The 14,227-nt window shown below is 46.7% G+C and overlaps 1 protein-coding gene and 1 pseudogene across 1 annotated transcript; one reads left to right on the top strand and one right to left on the bottom strand.

Annotated features, from left to right (window-relative positions):
* Positions 1–20: 20 nt before the first annotated feature.
* On the bottom strand, positions 21–1,443 carry LOC136468536 (uncharacterized; annotated as a pseudogene).
* Positions 1,444–5,992: 4,549 nt separating this feature from the next.
* On the top strand, positions 5,993–8,902 carry LOC136475672 (uncharacterized). Its single transcript, XM_066473255.1, has 3 exons — positions 5,993–6,429; positions 7,400–7,658; positions 8,311–8,902. The coding sequence occupies exons 1-3, from the start codon at positions 6,331–6,333 to the stop codon at positions 8,625–8,627; spliced, it is 675 nt and encodes a 224-aa protein (XP_066329352.1). The 5' UTR covers positions 5,993–6,330; the 3' UTR covers positions 8,628–8,902.
* The last annotated feature ends 5,325 nt before the right edge of the window (positions 8,903–14,227 follow it).

Raw genomic sequence — 14,227 nt, 5'->3', positions numbered from 1 at the left:
TGCTTCTCAAAGACTTCACCCTAAAATCGCTTTTGGAAGTTTGCAACTAAGTGTCTCATGCACTCTCTATGCTCAACCCAATTCTTGAAGACTTTAGTAACAGCTGAATCAATTCCTTTGCCTGCGTCAGTTGATATCACTAGCCCTAGAGGTGATCCAATAGCTTGATGAAGTCTGCTAAAAACCATTCCCAATTGTCAGTTGTCTCTGATCCAAACACACCATGACACACTGGAAACATCCAATTGTTTCCATCAATAGCAGTAGCAGATGCAAGTTGACCCTTCCATTTCCCAGTCAAATGAGTGGAGTCCACACCAAGAAAAGGCCTGCAGCCATTTAGAAATCCATCCACACAAGACTTCAATGCAACAAACATTCTAGTGAACCTCATCTTCTTCCCAACTTTCTCATATTCAATGTCTACCAAACTGCCAGGATTGGTCTTCTCCACCTCTGCCTTGAAACTGAAAATACACTCAAAACTATCATCCCACTTCCCTTTGAGTTGCTCCAAAGCCTTATTTCTTTCATCCCAAACTACCTAGTATGACAACTTCAGATGATACTGCTCCTCTAGCCTTTTCTTTAATTCTTTAGGCCCAATTTTATTGTCCTTTGCAAGCCAATCCAGAACCCGATCCTTGACCCACTGATTTGTTGCCATGCAGTTCTTCTCAACTTTTCCTGTGCTTTGACAAGTGTGTTCATAAGGCATCTTCTTTATCTGAAACAAGCAAAAATTAAATTCAATACAAACATACAGTAAAAAAATTAGTATAAAAAATCTGGAAAAAGAACAAGTACCTCCCAAGTCCTTCCATCCTGCAATTGTGAAGCATGTATACGCCACCTGCACCGTTCAGCTTTGCAATAGCCTCTATACCTTGTTGCCTCAGAATAGGGAGCTACAATTTCATATTCACCTTTTATTGCATATTGCCTAATAGCTTTCTTGAAAGTATCACCATCCCCAAAAGTTACACCAACTTCTATTTTTGGATTCTCCAAGTCAGTTGCATGGATAATTGACTTACAACCCCATGCATCCTCAACAACTAATTCATCCTCCAAACCAGCATAGTCTACATCACTATCTGGTTCAGGCTCTAATAAATCAGAAATTGGATCCTCATCATTCAGACCAACGTACTCTACGTCAACATCCACCCAAGCCACTTCAGTAATTTGCTGAATTGGTGGCTCTACAAGAGATGAGTCAGTTTCAAGTGAAGGTTGTGCAATAGTTTGGTTGGCTGGGGCATCAGTGCTTCCCTGCAAAACACAAGGCATGCTCTCCAGCCGGCCAATATCATGTATGTGATCCTCGTCGTCTTTTCTTATAACACGCACTTGCACGGAAAGCCTCCTTATATCCCAATACATGTCAATTGCATGAAGCAATTTCTGGTTAGAATCAATTTCTCTATAGCTACGACTCATATTATCCCAATAGGTGACACGCAGTTTTTGTTTTGAGCCTAGCTTAATTTCTGTAGCAAATTCAAGAAGCAAATCATTCCAGTTTGTGCTATCCCTGTCTAAAATCTTTGGAATGTTACATGCCTTGCAATATTTGCAACCATCATCATCAGTTAATTTGACATAAGCGCCTACTCGAACAGTAAGCCTGTAGGACGAATTGGGATCTGTCGATGTTTTACCACCGGCAACCCGTCACGGGGTACCCGGGACGGTGATTTGTTCAGAGGGGTATCGACGTTTGTAGGAACTCGATGGTAAATGCAGGGAGACAACGATTTATACTGGTTCGGCACGCCGGAAAGTCACGGCGCTCTACGTCCAGTCTGGTGTGGATAGTATATTGCGCCCTGCACTATTTGTTGTGTTGCGAGGTATGTTGTGGTTATGTCTGTCGCTCCTGATCTAGGGTCCCCTATCCTCCTTTATATAGTCTAGAAGAGGCAGGAGTCCTAGTCGGTTACAAAGTAGAGATCTTAGTAGGATTTAATCCAACTAGTTCTAGTAGGATTACATGTAGGGAATCCTAGTTGGACTAGGTCTTCTTCTCTCTTCTCCGTGGGAAACCCCATGGGTCCCGTATCGACAAGCCCCCGAGCATCTCATGGATGAGCTTCGGAAGCCTTCTTGTTCTTCTTGGTCTTCGTTGAGTTGTTGTAAATCCGTTCGAGGTTCTTCTTGAAGTGAAACCTTGAGATGGTCTTCTTTGTCTTTTCTTCGGCTGATGTGCACTTTTGGATAAAAGTGCACTCAGTGAGTATAGCCTCCGAGCCTCTTGTTGGGACAAGAAGCCAGAGGGTCCCTTTAGTCTTTTTGGTTGCTCCGAGTTCTTTTTCGGTGGGTGCAATTTTTCGTAAAAATTGCACTCACTGAGTGTAGCCCCCGAGCCTCTTGCTTTTGCTTGCAAAAGTTGGAGGGTCCAGATTCTTGTCTTCAAAAAAATTTTTGGGGTTATGTATCCCGCAGCCCCCGAGCCTTCTCCGAGTACTTTTCTTTAGAATAGAAATCGGATGAAGGGTCTTGATGTGTTGTTTTTGTTGTAGTCTTGAGTACTTGTATTCTTGGTCTTTCATCCTTGAATTCGAGCCCCTGAGCGTAGTTGAAGCGAATGCCGAGCCCCCGAGCTTAGTGTTTTGACTAAGCCGTGATGCTCTTTCGAGTTGTTTTTTATTCAACGAGGTCGTTTCTAGACTTCTCTGGTTCTTGATGTCCCACTTCCAGGTTGTTTGCACTTCGTCCAGGTTCTTTCTGAATTTGTATGTACCTCATCCGGGTTGTTTTTTTTATCAATCCGGGTTCTTTCTGAAATGTTCTTCCAGGTTATTTTTGATTCATCCGGGTTCTTTCTGATCTTGTCTTGGTTCTTGCCGCACCTCTTCCAGGTTGTTTGCACTTCGTCCAGGTCCTTTTTAAACTTGTATGTACCTCATCCGGGTTGTTTTCTGATCAATCCGGGTTCTTTCTGAATTTGTCTTGGTACTTGCAGCACCTCTTCGGGGTTGTTTGCGCTTCGTCCAGGTTCTTTCTGAACTTGTATGTACCTCATCCGGGTTGTTTTCTGATCAATCCGGGTTCTTTCTGAATTTGTCTTGGTACTTGCAGCACCTCTTCGGGGTTGTTTGCGCTTCGTCTAGGTTCTTTCTGAATTTGTATGTACCTCATCCGGGTTGTTTTCTGATCAATCTGGGTTGTTTCTGGACTAGCTCTCAGGAGCGTGTTTTCCTAATCTCATGGTACCGATGTAGCTCCCCTGCATGTTAAACATAAAAATATGTTGTAAATGACATTCCGGATATGAAGTGGGGAGCATGTCCCATATTTGAATAATCAATCAGGGGCGAGCCCCTGCATTATGAAATGCATATAAACTTTTTGCGTCTTGCTCTTGCTAGGCCATGCAAATTCCTCAGGTAGTGTCCTGTTACGTTTAAGCACTTGAATCTCTGGCGTATGGTTCAGAGGTTCATGACGTGACCATGTGAGCCAGGCACTTGGTTCGTGACCGTCCATGCGAGTAGACAAGCTTCACGGATTAAGACGTGTTCTACCTAAGGAATTCGGCGACCGTTAAGAGAAGACCTAGAGCACTATGTTTGCTCGCATGATGATTTTTTGTGTCTTCCCTTGCTAGGTCGGTTAATTTTCTGGGTAGTAGCCTGTTACGTTTAAGCACTTGAATCTCGCGTATGGTTCAGAGGTTCATTGACGTGACCACCCGTATGGTTCAGAGGTTCTTTGACGTGACCATCCGTATGGTTCAGAGGTTCATTAACGTGACCATCCAATCGAGAAAACAAGCTTCACGAATTAAGGCTTACTATCCGAGTAAATTAACAGCCGTTAAGGGGAGGTGATATGGCCACAGAGGCATACGAATAATATCCGAAATGTATTTTAAAAATTAAAAGCGTCACTTAGCTTGGTTCATGGCCGAGTTGTGATCGGCGCGTCGTAGTAGCCGATGTTGGTGAAGTAAATCAGCCAGCTGATTGGCTCGTCGAGCATCCGAAACGTATCGCTGAGTACCCGGAAAGCCGTCGTCAAGTACCCAGAAGCCATCATCGAGTACCCGAAACCTCGTGCACTCGGACGGAGTTGATGTAGTCGCCGATGTAGTCGGACAATCTTAAAGTAGCCGGATAGCCTGAACAGCAGACGGACAGCTTGGACGGCTTGATGCAATCGAACAGGTATGCGGAGCCGTAGTGGAACAGGGGTAGTCGGCGCAGCAGAGTAGTCGGAGTAGCGGAGTAGTCGGTCACCGCAGCCAACTAGTCGGTTATTAGAGTCAGGCACCATCCAATAGTTGAACTCGGCGGTGTGAGACAGTTGCTTGTACGATCCGGTGCATATGTGCATGCAAATAGCTTCGATTGCTAGCTTGTTTGCGTCATCTGACATGCCTTAATGGTATGTGTATGCCTGATGCCCATATGCATGCACTCGAGCTTCATGAATACGTTGATTTTTGGAATTATCTTGCATGTCGTATCCGAGTAGAGTTCGTATCCAAGTGGATAGCGCCAGGACTTCTTGCCGTAGTTGATGCTGGCCGATCCAAATCTAGCTTTCTAAGAGATGCATTGGACTCGGATGGACTGCGGCGTGCTGTGCAGAGACTCTGGACCCGCGGAGGCGACGGTTGCACGGATACTGTTCGGTACTGCCGCTGAGGCCTAGAACTCGAGCAGGATAGGGTCGTCGTCATCCCGCATGACTTCTGGCGTCCTGTTGCTAGTCGAGAGACGTGACGAGACATCGCGTTCCCTAGGAGATTATCGTTGTTGTGATAATCCGAATTACCACGAACAACGCTGATGATGACCGTGAGAACGGCGAGTTGTCGACCAGGGCCGACGAGTGCTGCAACGAATCTTGATTTTGAGGTCCACTGAGCTCTCGAACGCAAAGCGCCGAGGTCCCCTACCTGGCGCGTCAGCTGTCGATGTTTTACCACCGGCAACCCGTCATGGGGTACCCGGGACGGTGATTTGTTCGGAGGGGTATCGGCGTTTGCAGGAACTCGATGGTAAACGCAGGGAGACAACGATTTATACTGGTTCGGCACGCCGGAAAGTCACGGCGCCCTACGTCCAGTCTGGTGTGGATAGTATATTGCGCCCTGCGCTATTTGTTGTGTTGCGAGGTATGTTGTGGTTATGTCTGTCGCTCCTGATCTAGGGTCCCCTGCCCTCCTTTATATAGTCTAGGAGAGGCGGGAGTCCTAGTCGGTTACAAAATAGAGATCCTAGTAGGATTTAATCCAACTAGTTCTAGTAGGATTACATGTAGAGAATCCTAGTTGGACTAGGTCTTCTTCTCTCTTCTCCGTGGGAAACCCCATGGGTCCCGTATCGACAGGATCCATCCTACATATACAGGGGCACAAAGATAAATGGGATGAACAAGGGTACGATTTACTTTGCAAAATCGAGCCTACAGTTAGCCTAACCCTAGGGGAAAATCGTAAGAATCTTACCTGTCGGGAACCCATGATAGATCGACGTGGTTCTTTGGGAAAATGTCGTTGAAGAATCATGGAGGAGGTTCCTCCATCTCCTGCCACGAGCGGGCGCCGCCGCCGTGACCGCCGCCCAGGAAGGAACAGGCCCGGCCTCGGGGCACTGGCGAAGGACGCGGCCGTGCGCCTGGAGCAGGGCGGGGCAGCAGCAGGAAACGGCCGGACGGAGGGAGCAGGAGACGGCCGCACGGAGGGAGCAGGGCGGGGCAGCAGCAGGAGCGGCGCAGCGAGGAAGTCACGGAGGGAGCAGGGCGGGGCAGCAGCAGGAGCGGCGCAGCGAGGAAGTCACAGAGGGAGCAGGGCGGGGCAGCAGGAAACAAGAGAATAGGCAGGCGTACCTTTCTATTAAAAACGATTATAATAAGAGGTGTAGTGTCCGTGACTCAGTTATCAAAGAGTTTCAATGTGCTCGAACAAAGACAAGTTTTTTTTTTATGCGTTACAGCAAAATCTATCTTTTTTTTTTTAAGTGTCCATGACCTAATTTTGCCTTTCTGGAACCATCTTCCTTCCAGCGCAAGCAAGCTTTACCAAACAAGCAGAAGCAGAACCCCCCGCACGGCCGCACCGAACACACAACACAAGCGGAGCGCGTGCGAACTCGGAAGCGCGAAAACCCTCCCCGCCCAAGGAGTATCCCCTGCCGCGGCGCGCGAAGGAATCAAACCCCCCGACCGGCCGCCCTCGCGAGCCGCGGCGGGGACAGCGGAAGCAGCAGCCAGCACTCGCTCGACCGGAGCGGGGTTCTGTGGGAATCTCCGAATCTGCAGAGTTCGTGGCCGGATTTGGCGGCGCGGGGGTGGGGCCTTCTCGTTTCGGGCGAGAAGATGGTGGGGTTCGCGGGGAAGAGGAAGGAACTGGAGCAGGTGGTGGATGGCCTCTCCGACTTCTCCCTCTCCGGCCCCGCTGCCAAGAGCCGCAGATTGGTGAGTTGGTGAGCTGTTTGGGCTTTTTTTAGGCTTCTATTAATTTGGGGCTCCTATCTGGTTTGCTGGCGCAATATTTTGCCCTAATCTTGTGCTGCTACTATGCCTGCGAATTCATCCTTTAATTAGTGATGATTGGTGGACGCCTGACTAGGGTGGTTGATTATTGGGATTTGGGAGCGGTTACATGTTAGCAAATACAGTAAAATTCTTTTTTTAAGAAAAAAAATGGAAGATATTGCTTCAAGTATTATCTTGCACTTGATATTATCTATACTTGCTGTCATGTCCATGACCTGCCTTTATAAGTGGCTATTTGATTAAAGCGTCTTCACGCAATTCAGCATAATAGATTCAATAGATGTTTTGTCAGATCTGTGTCCAGTTTCTGTACCGTTTTCCTATTTCTGATTAACTACCATTAGTTTACTCAGCAGTATCAGCTCTGTCAGGAGCTTCCTACTGAATAAGTTAATGAAAACGTCTTTCTCCAAAGAGCGTATGCAATCAGCAAATCAGTAGCCCTTTCGTAGGTCAGCCTAGTTTATGAGAATGCGTGTTTTGTTTACATGCTGTTATTGCCAGATTTTGTTGTTGTTGCTTCCATTGGAGTTCTTCTTTGGTGTAGAAATGTAGCGAGGTTTATCCGATGATGATATGCAGGGTGTTCTTATGGCATCATCTCCATATGTTTCTATGCATTTGCTGTGACAGCCCTGTTGTCTAGCAAAGTAGCACCCTGCTTTCTGTTTGATCACTTCAAGTGAAGAAGGAAAAACCATATACATGTCACAATTTTCCACTGCATATAGATAAGCAAGGTTCATCATGCATGGTGCACTGCATTTCTTGTTGTGCATAAGTAAGCATTCTGTCATTTTGTTGTTTTACTTTCCTTGGAAGTCTTTATTCAGAATACTTATTGCATCTGTAATGCCTCTCTGAACGAAATGTTGCTTATTATTTATAGGACCCCGGGCTCCCACCAATTATGGAAGAACCACCACCTGCTCCTTCCATGTCATTCCAGATGCTGGGAGAGAAAATCAATAGTGGTGTTGACATACCCAGTGTGGAAGACATGATGGAAGGTCTAACAACACATCATGTGCCTAGTGAGGACTTGGCACTTGTTTTATACAAACCAGTAGATAACCCCGTACCATTTGGTCCTGGCATCTCAAGCTCTTCATTCATAGTGAGTTCAGACTTGATACGTGGTCTAAAGAGTAAGTACATCGTGACCAACCTTCTTTAGTCGTCATTTATATTTAAATTCACTATTCCTATGAAACTCTACTATTTTGATCCTGCATTTCGTTAGATTTCTAAGTGTCTACTGTATATCCAGAACTTGTATGGGTACAGGTATTTGTCATTACCTAAGTATTTGGGTGTCCCTTTGTGCAAATATAAACTAACCTATTTAGATTTTTTTGTTAACTTCTATATCTATGACATGTCCAAACCTATCTCTTGATAGTTTAAGCAAGTTATATGCGAAGCAAAGATTCTACTATTTAGTTGTGACATGCAGCTAGTTGGTGAATATAACAGGAAGCATAAATGCCTGTTGGCCTAGGGGCATGAGGTGATACGTTTTAGCCATGACATCACCTACTTACATTGTGATTTGCGTGGGTGATAGCTTGGTGTGTCCTTTGTTTAGTGCTGTAGTTGTGCTGCATTCTTTGCTGTGCAGAATATGACCCATGTCATGATTTTTAACATGATTTACTTGCCAACGATTATCTTGTTCCTTTTATTTTCTTTGGTTCTGCTATCTTTTTATTGAGCTTTTTCATTGGCTTCTATTTTTCCAATTATATGTGTTATGGATTTTAACAACTCATGAGTTTCTTCGCTGTTTTCACTTTTCAGACCATGCTTTCAATCAAGCGAACTATCATGAGATGGACAGTGAATCCCCTGAGCGTAGGAACAGCTTGGCTTTAGTTCCATGGACACCACCACAAGTGTCTATAAGATCTGACTGGGTTGCTGCTGAGCCAGAAAGCTCACAGATTTTTGAAGTACCTATGGAGGCTGATGAGACTGAAGTAACTTCTATGGATGTCGAGGAAACACCCGAAGCAATTTCCGGGGGTTTCAATGGCGAGAACCTTGGCCAGTGGCAACATTGTATGACCCCATCGTCGCTACCAAATCCATCAGCCCATGTTATGTGGTCAAGGTGACAACCGGGAGGCCCTGTGTACTGACTACTGAGTCACACCGAGGATGAAGAAATCCTTTAATAGGCCTCCCCTAGCTGTGTAGAAGTCGCTGGCTGTTTAGTTGAAAACAAAAAACTGATTATGCTTAGCATGATACCTCCTGGTGTAGTGCTGATCTTCCTCAGTAATATCAGTCAGTAGACTCCATGTTACAAGAGAACCTGGTTAGATTGACATCCAATTAGTTGATGTAACTTGTTGGATCTATAACATCTTAACGCCCTAGTTTCAAACTCCTTTGCATTATTATTATTGTATTACCATGGCTGGTTTATTGATACCATAACCGTTTAATTGCCATGAATTTTATCATATATTTATAAAAATCAACAATATATGCTCCTTTTTAGTAACATATTTTAATGGTCATATAAAATATATGTATATGTATATGTATTAAAAACTGGAAATTGTTTTTAATCAAAACAGCGGGGAGTCACCTGCTCTAGTTTTCATCTAAAAATAATTTACAAGAGATTGGACCAAAAAAATCATTTTTGAAAATAAGTTTAGAAAGAGTTGTGTGGAGTCCACTTTTACCCTTAGCTCTTTTCCAAGTTTATGACGCCATGTTTGGCTTATCCCATATTCGGTTTGTTCGGTTTCTTTTTTTAGCCGAAACAGTATTTTTCTCTCACAACAATTCAGTCGGAACAGTGTTTTCAGTCAGTTTCAGCCAAGTTTCAGACCAGCGAAATCATGTTTCTAAAATAAAAAGTACTCTTCCTTATTAGTTTTAAAATCCGCTTCCTCGTTTCTTAGTGACACCCGACCCTTGCAAACGACAAGGGGTCGGGCCTCACTCACTCAGAAACTCGCATCCGACCTCTTCCTACGTTAAGGCCTGAAAGGTAAGAGTCGTGGAAACGAACTATGAGTAAAACTGGGCGGACTGCTAAAAGACCTATAGCCCAGCGGCTACGGCGCTTTAGCTCTCTAGTGTAATCAAAGTTTTTTCACCGGCTCGAGCTGAACAGAATCAACGACGGAAGGGGTTAGGTTACGCCTACTCGTTTTACATACGAAATAAAAACTTGTTCTTCACAAGTTCGCATCATACTCCTTTTTCACCGCTGGAAAAGGACAAATGTTTAAGAACGACAAAAAATAATTGTTCATTACAAAACTATTGGCTCCACGGGCCGAATTCATCTAACTAACTAGCCCCTCTAGGGGAGTACTATGTCTTCAATCTTGCCCACCAGGTTCTGCGAAAGGGGAGCCACCGTCTATTCCATCTCCTCCAGCTCGCGGGCCTCATAGCCGGGCGCATAGCCGTGGCTCATTATCTCCATATCGATGTTGTCTCCATAATGGGACGAGCAATCACGAAGGACTGATTGACGCCGACGTGAAGGGACGTCTCTCTCGAGCTGGTGCACCCAAGCCGTGATCTCAACAGCACGGGCGGCGAGCGAGCTGGTCCCCTCTGACTGCACCACTTGAAGGTCATCGCAGACCACTCCAAGGGCAGTGCTCAGGATACCGAGCTCGTCACTCTCCGCCTGAAGGTTTCTTCTCACCTCGGCGAGATCCACCGCTAGCCCGGCAGAGACGCTCTTGGCCTCCAGCTTCCGCTTCGTCTCCCTTTTGAGCTCGGACTAGAGGGAGCTGACCTTCTACTACGCATCGTCGTGCTCTTGACAGGCTTGGTCGCGCTCTCGGAAAGCTTGATCGTGCTCCTCATGAGCCGCGTCGCGCTACGAGCGGAGCCTCTCTGTGGTCTGGATTAGCTCGTCCCACTCCTTGTGCAGCCGCTCGATCGTTGCGGCATCCAGGCTCGCCTTCTCCACCAAGGTCGTGAGTTTCTCCTTGGCCCCTAGCTTCAGCTCCCTCTCCCTTTCAACCTTGCCCAAGAGGTCGAGGATCCGTTGGCGGGTCTCGGCATCCTTTTGAAGCAGCTCATCCCGCTCCTTCCTCACCCTGGCGGCTTCTTCATCGTCCCTCCATGACCTTGCCACCAGGGCCTCGAACGCCTGCTCGGCCTGGTCAGCGTCCTGGCAGGCCTCGGCCACCCGTGATCGAAGATTGGCCGCCTCCTCGACGAGGGGAGTCAGCTCGGCCACCTCTGCTGGGCGGCGGCGATCTATGCCATCACCTCTCCGCGCAACCGTGCCTCCTCGAAGATGTAACACCTCTGGTGTTACGATCTTGTTTAGCACCGCAATTTAGACCTAAGTAAAATTTTTGAAACGAGTTTCTTAGATTTTTGATTTAAAACGTACTTGACGTGATAAGTGAATCATGTGTGACTTAGTTTTATGGACTCAAATGAACGTCCAAGTCAAATTACTCAGAGCGTAAAGATATTCAGGAATGTTGAATGATAATTCTAGCCGATAGATAGCGAACGGTTTGTTCTATTAGATTAAGTAGGAAAATCAACTTTTATAAATGAAATAAAATCCATTAATAAATAGGACGATATATATATATTTATAGCCTCGGTCTAGTGACATGTTTTTAAGTATAGACTCGTTTTAGTCCCTACGATAAGTTGGTAACATACCCGCAACAACTGTCCGTCTGGCCGCTCCATAAATTTACGTGGTTGGTGTAAAACACGTTACAGACCTGAGATAGCGCAGCAGCTTAGCAGTCTTCATTTACTCTTTCCTGGCGCGGCTTCAGCGTACTCGCCTTGCTTTGCAATTATGCATCATCTCGTCTTTCGTCGTGGCTCTGCACCCCGACGCGTCCGTTTGTCTGCGCCCCTGTCTTCTCTCCCTCGCGTATATCGTGTCCAAAATTTTATGAGAGCACGTGGCTCTGCCGTGTCCATGCCTCACTGCTCCCTCTCCCTACGCTCCTTCTTGTGCACGCCAAGGCTGAGCTGTTGTCTGTCTCTGCTGGATACTGCTGCTATACTGGACGCGTAGTAGGCCACGTTCGTCTGCTTTCTCACGACCTTGTCCGGGAGCACCTTAATGGTGATTTGTCGAGTCACTGCTCGCTCTGTCCCCTTGCCTCTGCCTTTTTCTCGGCCGTAGCACCACGCCGCTTTACATCGCACCTGCTGCGCCATTGCCCGGCGTCCTGCAGGAGCGTGTGTGCCCGTGGCCGGGCGCTAGTCCGCACGCCGCAGCTCCACGACACCTGCGTCGCCTTGGCCTACTCCCCGCGCGCAAGCTCCTTGGTCTCGCACTGGAGCCATGGTCCGCCTCCTATTTTCCACCCCACTCCCTCGCTGCTGCGCTACTCCTCCCGTGCCCACGTGTCGGCGCCCTCGCCGCCTCCCTAGGCGCACCCCCCGCGCGCGCAAGTCACGGCGTTGCCTCTTCCGAGCGCCTCCTTCATGGTCCGCGCACCGCGGCCATGCCGGCGCTCTGCCTTCGTCCGTGCTGCTCCACCTCCGATGTTGCTGTCATAGAACCGACCAATTTATAAGAGCACAAGTACAAAAACAATCGCCTAAATGATCAAATTCTCGCACTTGAGCCCATATAAACCCGGTAGTCAACTAAAACCTCGAAGGATTTCAAACCAACTTACATAGAACCAAGATCACAGTAATTCAACATAACATATCATACGTTACAATATTTCACAGACGGTTTGCAAATAGATTACATCACCTCAGAGTCATGTTATTACAAAACAAGTGTTGTAAAGTACGCGGAAGCAAATAGTTTAACTTACACACCCGAGTTCAAATACAAATACTGGTTTGCTGATCACAACCCGCAAAAGCATTCGAATAAGAGAAACAGAGATCATGCCCATGATCTAGTCTTTGTCACCCGCCGGGTGGAGACAATACTTACAGAAGCCCTGATATAGGTCATCTGCAACAAGAGAGAATAAACTCTGAGTACGAGAATGTACTCAGCTAGACTTACCCATCGGAAACCAAAACAAACGACACCAAGAATCATGCATAGCTTAATTTTGTGGATCTAGCTGACACTTTCTTTTTGCGGAACAGCATAAGTAATAATGATCACCTCTTAACCTGAACTAACAGTGACTTTTAGCCATTAACCTGTCATCTATATTAGCACCTATACTAAGCAATCATTTGATTAAGATGCAAACATTAATAACCATAGCAGGTATAAATTGTGGCAACATTATCATCATCATCCATTTAACCATATCGTTAAATTAATTAAATCTATGTTGCCGCTGCTCAGTCAAGTTCTCACTATCCGAGAGAGACGGTGATTCAAATCGATTCCTATCCAGCTAGAGGGGTATTCCTAACACAAACCTTGCTTCCCCCCGTCAGGGTCACAAATAAGTCACCTTTAGTACAATTTAGGAGTCGTGAGTCCGATCAGTGCCACAAAATCAGAGAACCACTCTACCATGAGTGCTCGGTGACTTAACTCGCCCTTGGGCTTACGCTAATGGCTCTCCGTATATCCTTACTTCCATCCAGATTGCGACCCCTCCGGCCTGAATCGAGCTACTAGGCTTCACGATCGGAACGAGTTATTCGGCCAGCTAAATGTTAGGCTACGTTCAACATAACATAAGGACATACAGCGTATCAGTCCTTAAACAACACAGACAGAATCACTATGTCCAAACCTACACAAGACTCCGCCCGGTCTTAATTCATTATTAACATAGTTCTTTTCCACGATAGCAAATATAGCCAATCGTGATCCACCTCATCCTAAAGCTCGCAGGTGACAAGAAATCACCTGACTTCTACCGCACTAAGCATGGCTAAGCATTTAACCCATTCCTGAACTTAAATAGGATTCAAGTACGATATCTGGACAAGGATGAATATATAATACAACAATTGGTTCCAACCAATTCCTATACTTAATGCATCATCAACAATAAGAGATACTCAAGAGGTTTGTAAAAACATAGGAGACTTAATATGCTCCGGGGCTTGCTATCGGGGACCTAATACTAGGGTACCCTAGGAGGTGGAACCAATAACCATCAAACGTTAAAAACTTCAGGATGGACAAGGGCACCGCTACGTTCCTTGCCCGAATGACAGAAGTTTGGTTCCATCTCGCCCGACACCTTTAGGCTAGCCCTGCCCCACCCGAGGGCTAAGGGCTAGTCTTCGCCTTCGCCCGACGCCTTTGGGTCAGCCTTGCCTCACCTGAGGGCTAAGGGCTGGCCTCCGATCCACCCAATGCCTTCGGGACAGCTCCGCCTTGCCCGAGGGTTGAGGGATAGACTCCGCCTCGCCCGACCACCAGGGGGTAGGCTCAGTCACGCCCAAGGGATAAGGACTGGACTCTGTCTCGCCCAACGACCAAGGACGAACCTTGCCCCGTTCGATATCCAAAGACTGGTTTCGTCTTACCTGATAACTTCTTCATTCCCTCATGATCATGGGCATAGAGCAAGACAAGATGTTCGGGTCAACCGTGGCTTCAAGAACCAAACCCTACGCCCCGGCAGGAAAGGTACTACCATGGAATGACTAGATGGGTGCTTTAGACCCTTCCAGGCGCTGTAGAGCCCAAAAGGTATTGCAGAAGCGTGCTCCTCGCCCTGTAGTGTTGTAGGCGCCGCCTTTAGCTCTAGGACACGGAACCCGACGAAGATATACGACAACCACAACACTCCAGAAAAAGGTTTGCGAT

The sequence above is a fragment of the Miscanthus floridulus genome, chromosome 8 (genome assembly GCF_019320115.1).
Source record: "Miscanthus floridulus cultivar M001 chromosome 8, ASM1932011v1, whole genome shotgun sequence".
NCBI classification, from domain to species: Eukaryota; Viridiplantae; Streptophyta; class Magnoliopsida; order Poales; family Poaceae; genus Miscanthus; species Miscanthus floridulus.
Note: the sequence above shows the minus strand (reverse complement) of the source record. Positions and strands in the feature narration are given on the sequence as shown.